Source organism: Panthera leo, chromosome E1 (genome assembly GCF_018350215.1).
Source record: "Panthera leo isolate Ple1 chromosome E1, P.leo_Ple1_pat1.1, whole genome shotgun sequence".
Lineage (NCBI taxonomy): Eukaryota > Metazoa > Chordata > Mammalia > Carnivora > Felidae > Panthera > Panthera leo.
In genome coordinates, this window is record NC_056692.1 from 22547584 (window position 1) to 22565479 (window position 17896).

The 17896-nt window shown below is 48.8% G+C and overlaps 1 protein-coding gene across 2 annotated transcripts; it reads right to left on the reverse strand.

Annotated features, from left to right (window-relative positions):
- Positions 1 to 236: 236 nt before the first annotated feature.
- On the reverse strand, positions 237 to 16862 carry RAD51D (RAD51 paralog D). Of its 2 annotated transcripts, none has more exons than XM_042915268.1 (10): positions 16511 to 16862; positions 16118 to 16179; positions 15772 to 15902; positions 7863 to 7944; positions 7498 to 7632; positions 6895 to 6990; positions 3422 to 3512; positions 3230 to 3300; positions 863 to 1027; positions 237 to 717 (listed from the first exon to the last, which is right to left on the reverse strand). In XM_042915268.1, exons 1-10 carry the CDS (start codon positions 16590 to 16592, stop codon positions 634 to 636), a joined length of 999 nt encoding a protein of 332 aa, XP_042771202.1. In that variant the 5' UTR covers positions 16593 to 16862; the 3' UTR covers positions 237 to 633. The 2 variants fall into 2 exon arrangements, with proteins under 2 accessions (XP_042771202.1, XP_042771203.1); XM_042915269.1 differs by having other exon boundaries at positions 15784 to 15902; positions 16511 to 16859.
- Positions 16863 to 17896: the final 1034 nt, after the last annotated feature.

A 17896-nucleotide genomic window follows, 5' to 3' on the forward strand; every position in this document is an offset into this window, starting at 1 on the left:
CTTTGGAACCTCACTAGGGGAAACTGAAAAACAACCTTCTGGGGGGAAATTAGGTGGCTTTGGGGCTCAGGGAATTTCGTCTTTGTATTTTTCAGAACATGACATAGATAAAGGTTTTGCATTTACAAGGGCACTTCCACCTAGTACCTCAGAGACAAAGCTAGGGGAGCTCCATCTTACGGATGGAAAAACAGAGGCCAAAAACCCCCAAACAAAAACAAACAAAACAGAGAGAAGCGGGGGCAAGCTGGAGGCTTCATGGCTCAGTCACTGTGTAAGGATGGAGTGCAGGCACAACGATGACACACAGGGTTCTGCTCAGTTACTAGCATGCCTCTTCAGAAATGCCCTAAGCAAGAGTGAACTCAGCTCCCACTGGAAACATACGTGATAGAAACAAGGAAGAAAACTTGGCACTGGCATGGATTTCTGGGTCCTTCCACCACAGCACCTCTCTCGCCTGTAGCTCTGTTTCCACAGAAAGAGAAGCTGAGGAAACAGAGATGCCTCTTCTGTCCAGCCCAAGAGCTTCAAGTGGAATCCCAAGCGCTGGGTGGCAGTGAACAGCAGGTGTTACTGTGCACAGAGTTGGGGGGCCCATGATGGCCCTCCCTTTCCCAATCAGTAGAACAGTCACATCTGATCTCCCTGTGACGTGGGGCTCTGCTCTGGAGTCCCCCAGGTTCCAATGTCTACCATCTCCTGGAAACCTGTTGGCTGGGAGAAGACAGGAGGGAAGGGTAAGTTTTTGAGTGAAGCAGCCCAAGCCGGTGGCCATTTTGGTTGCAGGGTCTCAGCATCCAAGACATCTCTATAAGACATCTGGGCCCAGATTCCTGGCTTTCCCCTGGGGCTGGCTCACCAGACGGGGAGATTTGGTCAGATAGGCCCTGCGCCAACTGCCTGACGTCCCTGCCCCTTCCTCAATGTCCAGGAGAATCCGGGTGCTGGGTACAAAGCTCCAGGAGCGTCCAAGGGCAGGTTTGAGCTTCCCACTGTCCCTGTCTCGGGTCATGTGATTGGTCACCTGGGGAAGAAAACATCAAAGACTTAATGCAAGTGTAGAGGACATCAGTTCCTACTGCTTCATTCTACAAGTGGGAAAACTGAGGCCTCGCACAGAGAAATGACTTCCCCAAGGCTTCATAAGTTAGTAACAGCAGGTCTTGCGTTAAGAACCGTGGGTCCTCACTTGTGCTCAACTCTTTCCATTAAATCACAATGCCTCAGGCTGGACTTGGACAGAAGGTGATGGGGCATGTGTCTGGGAAAAGCAGTGTTGTCTGCACTTTGCTGAAGGGAAGCCAGCGGCGGGCTTCCCCGACCCAGCAGACAGGCATCCTGAGACCACATCCACCCAGCCTTTTGTGTCAGGGAGTGCCTCTGTGTGTGGGGAGGTTGGGGGAGCTTTGAAAGGGAGGTCGTAATCTGGTCAGTCCGTTCTACTCTGCCCAGGATAGTCATAGGTAGGCGACCTGAGCCTCACGGCATCCTCTTAATAAGATTCTCCCCACCAGACTCCAACCAGTGGCAGGGGCTGTGGCTTATTCGTCACCGAGTCCCCACTGCCTGAGCCAGAGGCACAAGCAGGTGATCACGTGCATTCTAAAGTCAGGAGAGGGAGGCCCTGGGACTCAAGAACACTGCTGGTGGGTGTAGAAATGAGAATACCTCCCTGGAAATTAGTTGGCAATACCGTATCTACACATTTAAAAATGCATGCACCCTTGGGGTGCCTGGGTGGTTAAGCATCTGACTTCAGCTCAGGTCATGGTCTCATGGCCCCGTCGGGCTCCCCGTCGTGCTGTGTTGACAGCACAGATCTTGGAGCCTGCTTCAGATTGTGTCTACCTCTCTCTGCCCCTCCCCTGCTTGTGTGTGCTCCTTTTCTCTCAAAAATAAGTAAATAAACATTAAAAAAAAAAAAAAAAAAAGAAAATGCATGCAACCCTGACTCAGGGAATATACTTTCAGGAGTTCGAGGAAATAATATGAAATGTGCAAAGAGATTTAGGTATCAGCGTGTTGTTCACTGGTGTCTTCCTTAAAATAAGAGGAAAACCAGGAATGACCTACAGGCCCCAAGATCATTATGGTATACGATCTGGGCTGGCAAACTAATACCCAAATGTGGCCCAAAATTGTTATTGAAAATCAAATGTGACTGGAACATAGCCATGCCCTTTTGCTCAAGTATTGTCTATGGCTGCTCTCATGCTATCTAGGCAGAGTTGAGTGGTTGTGATGCAAACCATATGGCCATAAAGCCTCAACTATTTACTGTCTGGCCCTCTACAGAAAACTTTGCTGACCCCTGTAACCTAGGTATTAGATAAAATATATAACTGCTAAAAATGGCATTCTTAAAACATCTAAAGACATGGGAAATGGAACGAGTTTTTTAAAAAAAATTTTATTTATTATGAGAGAGAGAGAGAGGCAGAGAGAGAGAGGGAGAAAGAGAAGCCCAAGCAGGCTCCACACTGTCAGCACACAGCCCAAAATGGGGCTCAATCCCACAAACTGTGCGATCATGACCTAAGCTAAAATCAAGAGTCAGACGCTTAACCAACTGAGCCACCCAGGTGCCCTCAGTTTTTTTTTTAAACAAGGTTACAGTTTGGTCGGAAAGCTGGTTAAACGTATAGGTATATATGCAGAGAAAAAAGATCCTATGGAGATATACAAAAATATTAATATGATTTCTGTGGATGTGGCGATTTATTGCAAATTTGATTCCTATATTTAACTATTTTGCCCTATGAGAAGCATGCAGACTTAAAAGGGAAAACTATTGAGATAGAAACCAGATTGGTGGTTGTCTGGGGCTGGGTGACCTTTTTGGGGTGACCAAAATAGTCCAGATCTTGATTGTGCCAGGGTAACAAGACTGGATACATTAGTATCTGTTAGCCAAACTTTAAATGAGAAGAGAGTTACTCTGTGTGAATTATACCCCAATAAACCTGTCTTAAAGTAAAAAGAAAAACAAGACTGTCCTTGACCCCTTGGCTATTTACGTCCAATCCCGTCAAAATCCAGGGCTCGATGACCGAGGGAAGTTGGGCCAGGACCCTTTCCTAAAGGGCCACTTTCGGGTTTCAGAGGCTGCCATTTAAGGGAAGTAAACAGCCTAGAAACTGAATTAGAAATTGAATTCATGTGCCCCCTTGGCAAAGCCCTGGGATCAGACACAAAAGCAGCAAGCTGGCCAAGCCCAGTTCCTCACCATTACCGCCACACCAACGTCCCGGGCCAGGGTCTTCAGCTCTCGAGCCAGCTGCATCATCAAGGCCAAACCTGGAAGAGAAGCAAAGGGCGAGGGCAGCAGGGCACCCGGGACTAGGCTGGATGGGGACTGGATTTCAGAGCTGGGAGGCAAGCTCATGTCCCGGACTGTGGGCTCTGCCACACCTCTTACCTTCCCTCTGCTGACCTCCCAGAAGTGGGGAGACCACGGCAGTGACCGAGTCCACAACCACCACCTTCACAGTCGCTGAGGCACTGCTCACCTGGGGAGAAGCAGGTGCCATGAACCAGTTAGTCTCTAGGGGGTGTCCATTACAGGACAAGATTGCTCCTCTATCCGGAACTGGTAAGAAGTAAGTTCCCCAACCCCAAATATTAGCTGTGCAGGTTTCACGGACTTTCAGTCCCCCACCCCACCTCCTATGTAGGTATGAGAGATTTTACTGAAGACTTGGGTGGAGAGAGAGGTTTTAAATCAAAGGACATCACAGATATCCCAAAATATATTTGTGAAATCCCTGTTCCAAGTTCTATAGCCCTAGCCATGAATTTTCTTTTTCTTTTTTTAGGATTTTATTTTATTTTATCTTATTTTTTAGAGAGCACATACACACACGTGCGAGGGGGATAAGCAGAGGAGGGAAGAGAGAGAATCTTTCTTTTTTTTAATGTTTATTTCTTTTGAGATAAAGCATGCGAACAGGGGAGAGGCAGAAAGAGAGAGGGACAGACAGAATCCCAAGCAGGCTCCCAGCTGTCAGCACGGAGCCCCACACAGGGTTTGATCTCACAAACTGTGAGATCATGACCTAAGCCAAAATCAAGAGTAGGGTGCTTAACTGCCTGAGCCACCCAGGTACCCCGAGAGAATCTTAAGCAAGTTCCATGCTCATGTGGAGCCCAACTCAGGGCTCGATCCCACGACCCTGGGATCACAAGCCGAGATGGAATCAAGAGCTGAACGCTCAATCGACTGACCCACCCAGGCACCCCTTAAGATTTTATTATATTTTTTAAGTGTATTTACTTATTTTGAGAGAGAGAGAAAGAGTGCATGAGCAGGGGAGGGGCAGAGAGAGAGGAGAGAGAGAATCCCAAGCAGGCTCAGCATTGTCAGTGCAGACCCTGATGTGGGGCTCAGTCCCGCGAACTGTGAGATCACGACCTGAGCCGAAACCAGGAGTGAGATGCTTAACCGACTGAGCCACCCAGGCACTCCTTAAGATTTTATTTTTAAGTAATCTCTATACCCAATGTGTGGCTTGAACTCACAACCTTGAGATCAAGAGTTACATGCTCTACTGACTGAGCCAGCCAGGTGCTCCAGTCCTGAATTTTCTTAGCAGCCATCTTTCTCCTGATGGCCAGCCCTCCACCATCTTTTCAGGTCCCTCTTCTCCCTCTCCTTCCTACTCCCCAAATTCCTAACTCCCTGTGCTGAAGGGTTAGCCTTCTCTTTACTTCACTCTTTCCAGATCATCATGCCTCTAGGGCCTCATCTTATGCATCTGAAGTGGTTCTAAATCTAGACTATATAGACAGCCATCTGTTAAAACCATAAACTTTTGTCTTTACACAAGCATTAGCATCTTGGACCTAACCTCCCTTACTCCTTATATACAAGTCATTTGCTGATTCTGTTTCTACAGCTTTCTTTCTCACTTCATGCCGACCAGATCTTGGATATTCAGCATTATCTGGCCTGTCTTTTGCATGTCTTCGTTCATCTTCCAGTTTCTGACTCTCGGCCATCAGCTTGTCTAAGAGAAGACAGCAAAAGAGAAGCTAAAGCTGAAATCAGCTTAACTCTTCCTTACTCTGGGAGAGCAGGTTGAAATCTCTGGCTAAAATGGGGACAGCCAGCCTTTCACTGCTGGCAACTATGGAGTTATCAGGTCATCCATGGCAGACAGAACCTAAAGCAGCCCCTTGACCCCCACCTCCAGGTGTACAAGCTCTCATATAATCCCCTCCCCCCAACTACAGGTGAGTCTTATGGCTTGCTTCTGACTAATACGGTGTCAAAGGTGTTGGAATGTTACTCTCTTGTCTAGGCTACGTTATACAGCAAAGGTAATGAGACATCACTCCCAAGATTACATTATGTTATATGAGACTGTGTGTTGCTCTCATTCTTGTGCTGTCTTGACGAAGCAAGTGGTCATGCTGTGAACTGCTATGGAAAGGGCCACATGGCAGACAACAGGGGGCAGTGTGCCAGCAAGAAACTGGACCCCACTAGGAAATGAATTCTGACAACAACCTGAGTGAACTTATAAGTGGATTCTCCCCCAGTTGAGCCTCCAGATAAGAACACAGCCCAGCTGCTATCTTGATTACAGACTACTGAGATCCTAAGCAAAGGCCCCAGCTAACTGTGCCAGACTCCTGACCCATAGAAATTGTGAGGTAGTAAACATGTGTTGTTTTAAGTCATTAAATTTATGTAATTTGTTATACAATAATAGGATATATACTATCATAACGGTCTTCCAGTAAAAAATACAGTCATTTGACTTGGGAGTTGAGAGATTTGGGTTATTCACTTAGTTCTTATCCTTATTATGTGGTGACTATAAATAACTTACTAAACTTCTCTGGCCCTCACTCTCATCTCTAGAAATAGAGGGTTGGATTAGATCAAGGTTACTTGACTTCATGTCTCAACACACATGGGTCATAATCAGTGATGGCTCCTATGGCAAGTATCTGTTCAGTACATTCTAAAGTTTGTAAAAATGATTTACTTTACATGCACATGTTATGCTTTGGGATCAGAGTTTAACATGAATTGAGCTATTCTTTTCTTTCTTTTTTTAATGAATTGAGCTATTCTAAGATGTCTTTCTAAATCTAGTAGCTCATAAATCAGTGCACCAAATCCTAAGTACCTAGGCAAGTATAGTGCAGTACCAACCCAAATGCCATTCTAAACTCCTCTTCCTTGTTAACAGGATTCTGAAGGTTTTCAGGTACTGGGCAGAAATCTCCTGACATCATGGAAAGTGGGCCCAACTCCTAGTCTGAGATACACATAAAACTCTGTTTTGCCCAACTAGATGTAAAGCAAAGTCTACTAGTGGCTTCTGAAGACAGATTTTTCTTTCCTGATCAAAGGAGAGAAGTGCAGAAAAGGGGCCATCTATTACTTCCCTGAACACCGGGGTTGATGTGTGAAGACATAAGGCTTAGAGCTATAGCAGCCACTTTGCAATCATGAGGGGAAAGAGCAAGAGAATCAGACACACCAACCTAGAGCCCTGATACTGTGGACCAGCCAACCTCCAGACTCATGTGAGATAATTAAATGTCCTCAAGGTTCATGTGTCTGTCAGGCAGACTCTATCACTTGCAGCTGAAAGTAATCCTAGCTGATCCTGTGAGGGAATGAATGCAGAAATGAGTATGACAGGATCCTTGCACTCAAGGGTCTTACTGTTCAGCAGGAAAGATGGGCATGTAAACAATGAGGTACTCAGGAATGGATTTAGCACTCAGGAGTCCCATCCTGGAAGTGGCATGCACAGCTGGAGTCACCAGATTGCACATCTGCATTTCCAAACAGTCTGTCGTAGGGCACCTGCCCACATACAGATTGCCCCGGCAAATTGGGTGAAGCAGGAAGGGACAGAACAGCAGGCTCACCTGCTGGGACATAGCGCCTCGGAGGTCCTGCAATACGTCCAACATCTGGAAGATGTCAAATGCACGAACCACCTGGATCCTCTGGAGAGCTCCTGCCTAAAGAGGTGGGAAAGAGAAGGAGGGGCTTTCAATAAGAGGGAGCAGGGGATCAAGCAAGTTAAAGAGGGATTTTAAACCTGAGCAGACGCATCTAGACATAAGGACTCAAGTCCAAGATGGCAGATGGGCTTTGTCTACTGGGCCAGTTCTCACACTGGTGGTTGCCGGGAGCTGACCTACAAAGCCAAGTCAGAGTGCAGTCAGGGAAGTACAACTGGCAGGTCTGGTTAGGAACGTCTGCTGAGAGCAAGCAATGGGAAGGAAACACAGATGCTGGGTGTTTGCCAGCCATGACTTAGGGTGAGCAAGGGGTTGGATTACCTGGGAGATCAGTGCGGTAGCATCCCAGCTAGGATAATGTCATAACAGGGGAAGCTTGAAGAGTACAGGAAGTATTAATAGAAATGACTATTAATCCAAATGGCCATAATTCTTGCAGTATAAGGGATACTTGGGTCTTTCTGTGTCAGAACCTCAAAGGAACTCAACCCTCCTACCCTTTACCTGCTCCTCCTCATCTGGGGTTCTAGCCTGAAGCAGCTGGAGGAGGCGGGAGGCTGTCAGTCCTCCATTGGAATCAACGTATACAACATTCTGCTGCAAGCCATAGGCCACATTTGCAGCCACACAAAGACATACCTGAAAAGACAAGGCATTGGGAGAACTTGAGCCCCCAAAATGAGAACTCCCCACCAAATCCTGTGCAAATCCCAGTGACATGATCAAGCCAAGTTCAAGCCCCACTCCTCATCACCCATCCTCTCTCTTCCAAGTTCTGAGTCACAAGCACATTGGCAGAAACTCCCTCAGGGATATGGAGCTATGCACCCACCTCCCCCTGTCCTCCTGGCTGCTGGCCGCACATGTACCTGGGTTTTGCCGCTACCTGGGCCTCCTACAATTTCAGTCACTTCTCCAGTGTAGAGACCAGCATCAAGCAGTTTGTCCAGGCTGATGAAAGAAGAGGAGGAAGGAAGAGAATCAACCCAGGGGACTGGAGGGAACAGAGGGGAGTAGGAACCAAGAGAAAAGGAAGACATTCCTTCCCAGCACTGGTTCTGCCCAACGATCTGAACATCTCTGGGGAAAGAGGGCACGGCTACAAGATCCTGCTTGGGGCCCTCCTCATCTGTTCACTCTCAGCCTAAAGATCACTCCCCACAGAGGTCTCCGCCGCCCCATCAAAAGGTCCTCCTTCCTGATCTGAATCTCAGTCCCTTGTGGGTTTCCTTTAAACTCTGAAATAATTATAGATTCATTAGGAAGTTGCACAAAAAAAATCGTACAGGGGTGTTGCATGTACCCTTCGCCTCACTGTCCCTAACGGCAGCCCCCTGCACTGTAAGATACACTGTACCACAGTACAACATCGCCAGGTGACCCTAGTGCAATCTGCAGAGCTTATCCAGATATCCCCAGTGTTACGTGTGTGCGCGTACAGTTCTATGGAATCGTATCACACGTGGTTTATGCAACCACCACAATCAAGATACAGAATGTTTCCATCACTATAAGGCTCCCTTTATAGCCACCCTTTTATAGCCACACCCCTCCATTCAACCCCTACTCCCCTAACCCCTGGAAACCACCAATCTGTTCTTTATCTCTATCATGTTGTTTCAAGAATGTTATGGACATAGAATCACACTGTATGCAGCCATTGTGGCTGGTTTCTTTTGCTCAGCATCATTCCCTTGAGATCCATCCAAGTTGTTGTATCCATAGCTGTTTCTTTTCATTGCTGAGAAGGAGCCCATGGTAAGGATGTACCAAGTGTGTTTAACCACCCACCCATTGAAGTCTGTTCTAGCTGTTTCCACTTTGAGGCAATTATGAATCAAACTGCTATGAACATTTGTGTACAGGTTTTTGTGTAAACCTGTTTTTATTTCTCTGGAATAAATGTGTAAGAATAGAACTCCTAGGGGGTGCTTGGCTGACTCAGTAGAGCATGCAACTCTTGATCTTGGGGTTGTAAGTTCGAGCCCCACGTTGGGTATAAAGATTACTTAAAAATAAAATGTAAAAAAAAAAAAAAAAAGAATACAACTTCTGGGTTGTGTGGTAAGCATATATTAATTTTATAAGAAACTATTAAACGATTTTCCAGAATGGCTATGCCATTTTACTATCCCACTAAGAATGTATGAGTAATCCAGTCTCTCTATATCCTTACCAGCATTTGGTATTTATCACTGCTTTTTAAATGTTTGCTTATTTTTGAGAGAGACAGACAGAGCATGAACAGGGGAGGGGCAGAGAGACAGGGAGACACAGAATCCAAAGCAGGCTCCAGGCTCTGAGCTGCCAGCACAGAGCCCGATGCAGGGCTCAAACCCATTAACCCTGAGCTGAAGTTGGGACACTTAACTGACTGAGCCACCCAGGTGCTGCTATCACTACTTTTTATGGTAGCCATTCTGGTAGGTGTGCAGTAATATCTCACTGTGGTTTTGTTTTGTTGTTTATTTTTTTAATGCTTATTTATTTATTTTTGAGAGAGAGAGAAGGGAGAGAGAGAGAGAGAGAGAGAGGGAGGGAGGGAGGGAGAGGGATCATGAGTGGGGGAGGGGCAGACAGAAAGGGAGACAGAACCCCAAGCAGGCTCCGTACTGTCAGTTCAGAGCCCAGCACAGGGCTTGGACTCACGAATTGTGAGATCATGACCTGAGCCAAAATCAAGAGCCAAACGCTTAACTGACTGAGCCACCCAGGTGCCCCTCATTGTGGTTTTAATTTGCATTTCCTTAATAACTAATAATGTTTGACATCTTTTCATGTGATTATTTGCCACCTGTATGTCCTGCTTGGTGAAATATCTGTTCATGTCTTTTGCCCATTTGCTAACTGGATTGTTTCACCATTGAGTTTTGTTTTTTTAAGTTTATTTATTTATTTTGGGAGAGAGAAAACTTGTGTGCACACGTGGGAGAGGGGCACAGAGAGACAGAGACAGAGAGAGAGAGAGAGAGACAGACAGACAGACAGACAGACAGAAAGAGAGACAGAGAGAAAATCCCAAGCAGGCTCTGTGCAGAGACTGAAGTGGGGCTCGACATGGGGCTTGAACTCATGAACCGTGAGAGATCATGACCTGAGCTGAAATCAAGAGTCAGATGCTCAACCGATTGAGATACCCAGGTGCCCCTCACCATTGAGTTTTAAGAATTCTTTATATATTCTAGATGCAAGTCCTTTGTTGAATATGTGGCTTGCAAATACTGTGCCCAGTCTATAGCTTGTCTTTTTGTCCTCTTTTGCAGGGCAGAAGTTTTAAATTTTGACTAGTTTTTATTTTTATTTTTTTTATTAAAAGTTTTATCTTTTTTTAATTGATCGCACGTTTGGTGTCACATCCAAGAACCATTTGTCTAGCCCTAGTTCCAGAGATTTTCTATATTTTGTTCTAAAACCTTGACAGTCTTAGGGCACCTGGCTGGCTCAGTCGGAGGGTGCAACTCTTGATCTAGGGGTTGTGAGTTTGAGTCCCACGTAGAGTGCGGAGATTACTTTAAATAACATCTTGAAAAATAAAAATACAGATAAAAGCTTGACAGTTGTACATTTAAGTCCATGATCCATTTTCAATTTTTGTGTGAGATGAGGGGTTTAAGGATACTTATTACCCCATGATGCCCACCAGCTCCAGCACCATTGTTGAAAGATTATATCCTTCCTCCACTGAAGTGTTTTTGGACCTTTGTCAACAATCAGTTGGCCATATCTGTGAGTGTACTGCTAGGTTCTCTACGCCACTCCACTGATCTGTGTCTTTTGCGTGGCCAATACCACACCAGTCTTGATTACTGCTTTATAGTAAGCCTTAGCATGTGGCAGACTGATTCCTCCAACTTTATCCTTTTTTAAAATTGTTTTAGTGATCCTACATCATTAGCTTTTCTGTTTAATTGTTAGAATAAGCCTTATCTCTACCATCAAAAAAAATCCACGGGGACTTTGGTAAGAACTGCATGAAGTTTTTAGGGCAGTTTGTGGAGAATTGCCGTGTTTACTCTGCTAATCCACGAATATAGTGGGTCTCTCTATTTATTTGGGTCATCTTTCATTTCTTTCATCAGCAAGTTTGAATTGTCAGCATACAGCTCCCATACCTGCTTTGTTAGATTTAGACCCAAGTATTTCATTTTCTTTGGGGCAACTGTAAATGGTATTATGTTTTAATTTTCCAATTCCACATGTTCATTTTCAGTATACAGAAATGCAATTGATTTTTATGTGCTGATCTTGTATCCTGAGGCCTTGCTGAATTCACTCAGTTCTAGGAGCTGGTAATTATTTTCTATGTGCTTGTTTTTGTCTGTCTTCCCCATTTGGCCCAGAGCACCCACCGGCAAGGACTAGGCTCCGACATTGGCATAGAGCCAGAAACACAGGAGATGCACAATGAATGTTCCCAGAGAAACAAGTGATAGAAAGTACCAATTAGTTCCTATATTGCCAAAACCCTGGCTGCAGAAGCCTTGGGATAAACTCAAGACACAGCCAATTCCTAATCCACGTCCTGTCCTTGAACCACGATGAAACAGGTTTCCACTCCCTACCCGACCTGTGGGCTGAAGCTTCTCTATCTACACCACAGCCCATACTAATGGCTCCATGTCCTGACCTCATGCATCCCTTTCCCAGCCCTGCAAACCCCTTCCCAGGCCCCAGTACTCTGCAAAGGTTCTGGAAGACCTCCCCTGACCCTCCTGTGTACACCAAGCATCACCTCAGTAAATACCCCATCTATTTCGATTCCAAGGACTCCATGATTATAGGCACACGTCCCTGCCAGTCAAAACGCTCTTATCACCACTCCAGTAGCCTGTGGCTTCTCCCGCTGGGACCAGACAATCCCTAGCTCCATCATGGCAGCGATTCTCCTGGTATGGTCCCCAAACCAGCAGCAACAGGGTCACCGGGAACTGGTGTGTAATGCAAATTCTCAGGCCCCGCCCCACATCCGCTGCATCAGAAACTGGAGACTGTATCTGATTTCAACAAGGCCTCTAGGTGATCTGGATGCGTGCGCATGTTTGAAAACCACTAGGCTAGACTAGTGATTCTCAATCCTGCCTGCATATTAAAGTCTCCAGAGGAGTTTTGAAAAAGAGGCCTCTGTCAGCAGTTCCCAGACTTGTCCGCACAGTGGAATCAACTGGGAACTTCAAAAACGACTGATGCCTGGGGCTCAGTTGGTTGAGCATCTGATTTCAGCTCGGGTCATGATCTCGCAGTTTAGGAGTTCGAGCCTCAAGTCGGGCTCTGTGCTGACAGCGCGGAGCCTGGAGCCTGCTTCCTATTCTATGTCTCCCTCTCCCTCTCCCCCTCCCCCGCTCGTGCTCTGTGTCTCTCTCTCAAAAATAAATAGACATTAAAAAACAAAAAGTGTTGGGGCGCCTGAGTGGCTCAGTCGGTTGGGCGTCCGACTTCAGCTCAGGTCACGGTCTCGCGGTCCGCGAGTTCGAGCCCCGCGTCGGGCTCTGGGCTGATGGCTCAGAGCCTGGAGCTTGCTTCCGATTCTGTGTCTCCCTCTCTCTCTCTGCCCCTCCCCCGTTCATGCTGTGTCTCTCTCTGTCTCAAAAATAAATAAACGTTAAAAAGAAAAATTAAAAAAAAAAAAAAAAAAAGTGTTAAAAAGAAAAAAAACAAAACCTACTGATGCCTGTGTCCCATCCCCAGAGAATGTGATTTAATTGGCCTGCAGGAGGCATGGGCTTTGGAATGTTTAAAGATTCCCCAAGTGATTCTAATGCCCAGACATGTGTGGGACCCACTGACCTAGAGTAATTAAGTCAGAATTTTTCTTAACCTCCCATTTGATTCTAACGTGTAGCCTGGGCTAAACCACTGGTACTGACTCTCCAGACAAGAATCAACCTCATTCTTGGCCAGGAGGACCACGCTACATAAGGAATTCTCAAATCCCCCTCTCCGCTGACTTCTTAGCTGTGTTCCTGTGTTTTCATTTCATGCCTCCTACTGCCCACAGGACTCTCCTACCGAGCACTTCTAACTCGGGGCATGTGACGTCAGAGAGAGACACCTCGCCCCGCCTGCCTGGTGCAGCAGAAGCACACCCTGCTCTTACGACTTGCTTTGAATCCGAGTGATTTCTGGGAGTTAGCCTCCCCCTTTCCCTTGGGATTGGCTTTTAGTCTTTTCTTTTCCGGCCGTTCATTCCAACATGACCTAAGTACCTCACCATTTCCTGAAGGTCTTACTCTAAAACGAGGGAGATACAGAGACACAGAGAGACCTAGCTCCAGCCTTGGAGATACAGAGATAAGAGAGACCAGCCTTCAGGGAATCACCTGTCTCCCCCAGTCAATACAGCTTCTTACAAGGTCCACTTCACTCTCTATTGTCCTTGTAAAGACTGACATTGCACATCAGGCTCTGAGATGGCCTACAACAAAGAAACTCATTTAATTTGGGTTAATGAAGCATTTCCTCAGCGTGACAACAGAACTCCCCACCTCCCTTTTAAAAGTTACATCCATCCGTTAACTGTCCAGAGAACGTTGTGAGGAGGGCAGAAACCCAGCATATCATCTGATTGATTCCTCACAGCTACATCCCACCAGGTAGCAAGGCCTGTTGCGCATCTTTTCAATGCGTCTCCTGCTGTCACCTGCTCTCGATGGGACTCACGCACTCCACCGCTACTATCTCGGTCTTGGCCTCTCTCCTGCGAGCCTCCCTAGTCCGGTCCACCCTGCACACCTCTGCCTCCGTGCCCCCAGCTCACTTTCACATCACGGCCTCCCTCCTGGAGGCAGGCAACAGGACAGAGCCGTCCGAGTCAGAAGTGTGACAGGTACGGCCTCAAGGGCCTGGTCTGCCACTTATTAGTTGTGCGAACTTGCCCACGTCACTTAACCGGAGTTCCGGTCTCTTCATCTAGCCAATGGTTGTTTTACCTGTGATGTGTCCATTGGTGGTCGTGGAGAACAAAGGAAATAATGTACTGTGGAGTGCTAGCATGGTGCCGGGTTCTTGGTAGGCACTCAGAGAAGGCCCATACGTTCCTCAATGCCCACAGCCTGCCTCCGCCTCAGAACTTTCCAGAACCACTCTGATTTCCTTTTCTTTTAAAAAAAAATTTTTTTTTTACGTTTATTTATTTTTGATATAGAGAGACAGAGCACAAGTGGGGAAGAGGCAGAGAGAGAAGGAGACACAGAATCCGAAGCAGGCTCCGGGCTCCGAGCTGTCAACACAGAGCCCGACGCGGGGCTTGAACTCACAGACGGCAAGATCATGACCTGAGCCGAAGTCAGACGCTTAACCGACTGAGCCACCCAGGTGCCCCTCTGATTTCCTTTACAACACCCCACTGCAGCCACAGTCCTGACCATTTATGACTTGACTTCTCCCTAAACGCTTCCTCTGCCCATGTTGCTTTTCTAAGCTCTCTAAGCCCAAAGGCCAGGTCTGCTTCCGGTGAATCACTCCCTCCTTATGCTGCCTCCACACATGCGTACACCTCTCTTCTGTTCACCTGCTCTCCTATCTACCCACTACACCACACATTCATTAAGTGCAGGAGCCGTGCCATACTGGGACACCTATAATCCGCATGTATCTGGCACCTAGTAGGCATGCAGTCGGTGCTTGAGGGGTAAGAGACTTGGACCGCCAACCAGGAGGAACAAGCACCATGCTGTATGAATCTTGCCAAGAGAACGTGTTAGGGAAACAGCAAGGGCCAAACCAATCCAGAGACCTTTCTGGTGGCAGAGTTCCTCATCAAATTCTGCACGAACAGGCCAGGAAAGAGGTCAGACTCCCTCGGCCAGAAACTGGCTGTGGTCTTCCAACTCTTTCCCTTCCAAGACCACGCAGCAGAATATAACTACTCCTCCACGGAAGCTCCCTTGGCCCCTCTTGCTGCAGGGTATGGGGCACACACCCGGCTCCGATCAAGGATCTCAGGGCTTTTCCCACCACTCCACGCCCCTCAATCTCTAGGGCTAAACTCAAGCTTGCTTAATCATCACTAACTCACAAGGTTACTGAAGAGATTACATAACCTAATGTCAGTGGCTGGCACGCAGGAGGCACTCAATGAGTGTCAGTCTTGCCATGTTCTCTCGACCTATCCTTTTTGTTTTATTCATCTTTGAGAGACAGAGCACAAGTGAGAGAGGGGGCAGAGAGAGAGGGGGACAGAGGATCTGAAGCAGGCTCTGCACTTACAGCAGAAATCCTGATGTGGGGCTTGAACTCACAGATAGTGAGATCATGACCTGAGCCGAAGTCAGACGCTCAACCGACTGAGCTACTCATGTGCTCCTTGCCCTGTCCTTCAGTGAAATGGGAAGCAGGGCCAGAGAAGAACTGCTTTGATCTGCTGAATAATAATGAAATACTGACATTTTGTGTGATAGGATAGTGGTTCTCAACCAGAAGCAATTGTGCCCCCACAGGGGTCATTTGGCAACATCTGGAGACATTTTTGATTGTCACAACATGGGGAGAAGGGAGGTACCACTGTTATCTATTGAATAGAGTCCAGAGATGCTGCCCAAAATCCTATAATGCACAGGACAGACACCCTCCCACCCCCTGCCCCGGGGCAAATAATTACAAATCCCAAAATGTTAGAAGTGCGAAGTCAAGAAACCCTGTCATAAGGTAAGACAACTCAGAAGTCCTGGCCATCTGCCCATGCTGCCCTCATCACAGCTTGAAAAACCCTGCTCTCTCTAGATTCAAGAGTGAAAGGCGGTAATGGAGGCAGCGCGGTCCTCCAGCCTCTCACCTTCTTACCCAAGTACAAACCTTCCGATGCCAGTGGACAGGATGGCTGTGGAGGTCTTTAGTTCCTCGTACAGATCAGCGCCATTGAAGGGGAAAGCTGAGAACTGAGCCAGCAGCACCCTTCTCAGGGCAACCAGGGCCTACGAAAGGGGCGGGGGCAACTCAAGATGGGGCCCGGATCGCTTCAACCCAAAGCAGCCCGGAGCACACAGCAATGACCCGCCAAGGGAGGGGACATCCCAGGGTCTCATACGCTGCTGCCATCCCAGTTATCAATCTCTGGGAGCCCTTTGTTCCTTTGACTCAGGGTTGAGCATTTAGAGACACCCAAGTTTGTAGCGTGGAGATAGCTCACCTTGTAAGACAAGCCACACTTCTGGGCTACATCCTCCAGGTCTGCAGAAACCAGGTCCACCACTGAAAACAAAGCACACGTGGTTGATTGGCAGGAAGGGAGGCGCCGGGCTTCCCACACGTGGCTTTTCCTCTTCTGTAAAGCGAGGTGCCGGTTCTACCCCGGGGCAGGCAGTCCCAGGCGGCCTACGTGACAGCACAGAGCCGTGGGGCCTGGCGGGGCGCCTGGCACCCAGTAGGGGTTCTGCCCTCCCCAGGGGCTCGGTTGGCCCCACTCCCGCCTTCCCGAGGCTCTGCAGAGCGGTGCGGGGCAGAGCACGGGGGTGCGGGGAGGACCCCTCCCGGGTACGCCTAGTCGGCGCTGTGCCCAGCTGGGTGGTGCGCACGCGGTCACCTGTCTTGATCCCGCGGCTCCTCAGAAGCTGGACCGTGTCCTGGGTGAGGCCCGGGCACAGCCCGGCCCTGAGAACGCCCATGTTCCCTGGGGGTCGGTCCGGGTAACGCCAGGCTCGGGGCTGGTCGTCCCGCGGGCCTCCGCGGGGCCCTCTCCCTTCACCCGGCGGCACCCTGCTCGAGAAGGGGCGCAAGGCGGCAGCGCGGAGGGGGCGCGCCCCGCCGGGTCTCCGCGCCTCTGCCCAGCGGCTCGCGCCACGCCGCGCTTCCGCCTTCCAGGCGCCAGGACCTGGCCTTGCAGCGCCATCTGCTGGCCGCGCGGCGACAGGGCGGTTGGGGCGGGAGCCGGCCCCCAGTCCCCAGTCCCCCGCCCCACGACGCTCCACCCCCGTGCCCCCCCCCCCCCCCCCCCCCGGCGCCCGCCGCGCGCTGCCGACTGGACCCGCTCTCCGCCCGCCACGCCCCGCGTCCGCATCCGCACACGCCTCCACCCGCCTCCGGGGGCGCGCGCGCAGGTCGTGCTGCGCGCCCCCGGGCGTCGGCTTCTGTTCTAAACGCTGGGCCGCGGAGTTCGACCCGACGGACCATCCCTACCCTCAGGCACCTACGTGTTAGTGGGGAGGACAGTGAAGAGGAGTCCAAGATACCGGGTAATTACAGATTTCTATGGTAGGTGCTCAGAAGCAGCAGAGAGGGCATCTGCGGCTCTATTTTTGAAACAACACTTTCTCTTTTGGGGGATGAATTAACAACAAAAACCCTGATGATTTGGAACACAGAAGATATGATTTGGCGTTTTTAAATGTCCTTTGCTTTGCCTCGTCCTCTGGGAAACATAAAACAACTTGACAACTCCTCACAATCCAATAAGGCGTCTGCTGTTTTTATCCCCATCTCCCAGAGGAGGAAACTGAGGCTCAGCGAGGTGAAGTCACTTGCCAGAGGTTTACACAACCTGTAGGTGCAGAGCGGGACTTAGAGTGGACAAATCCACATGTGAGTGCAAAGCCACTCTAACCACTCCCGGAGTTATGTGTTGGTTTTCGTACGGTAAGGTGGTTTCCTTGAGAACAGAAACAGGTCTGGCCCATATTTGTATCCCTGTGCAGCATCCACCGTTGTCACTCAACACACAGAGACGCTCGGGGTGAGGATGTGGCACATTTAGAGTTCTAGCAGCAAAACCTGGCTGTATGTGGGCTGTGAACCCCATGAGCCATCTGGACTTTCCCTGTGCCTACTGACATAGTTGGGGTTTGCTGCCCAGGATTTCTGGATATAGAGCCTCAGCATTCTGGAGACAAACTCCCCCCTCCCAGAGACCCATTTCAATGCTGCCTGTCTCCCAGGGCCCCTGCCGACTCCCACCTGCCCCCGGGAGCCTTTC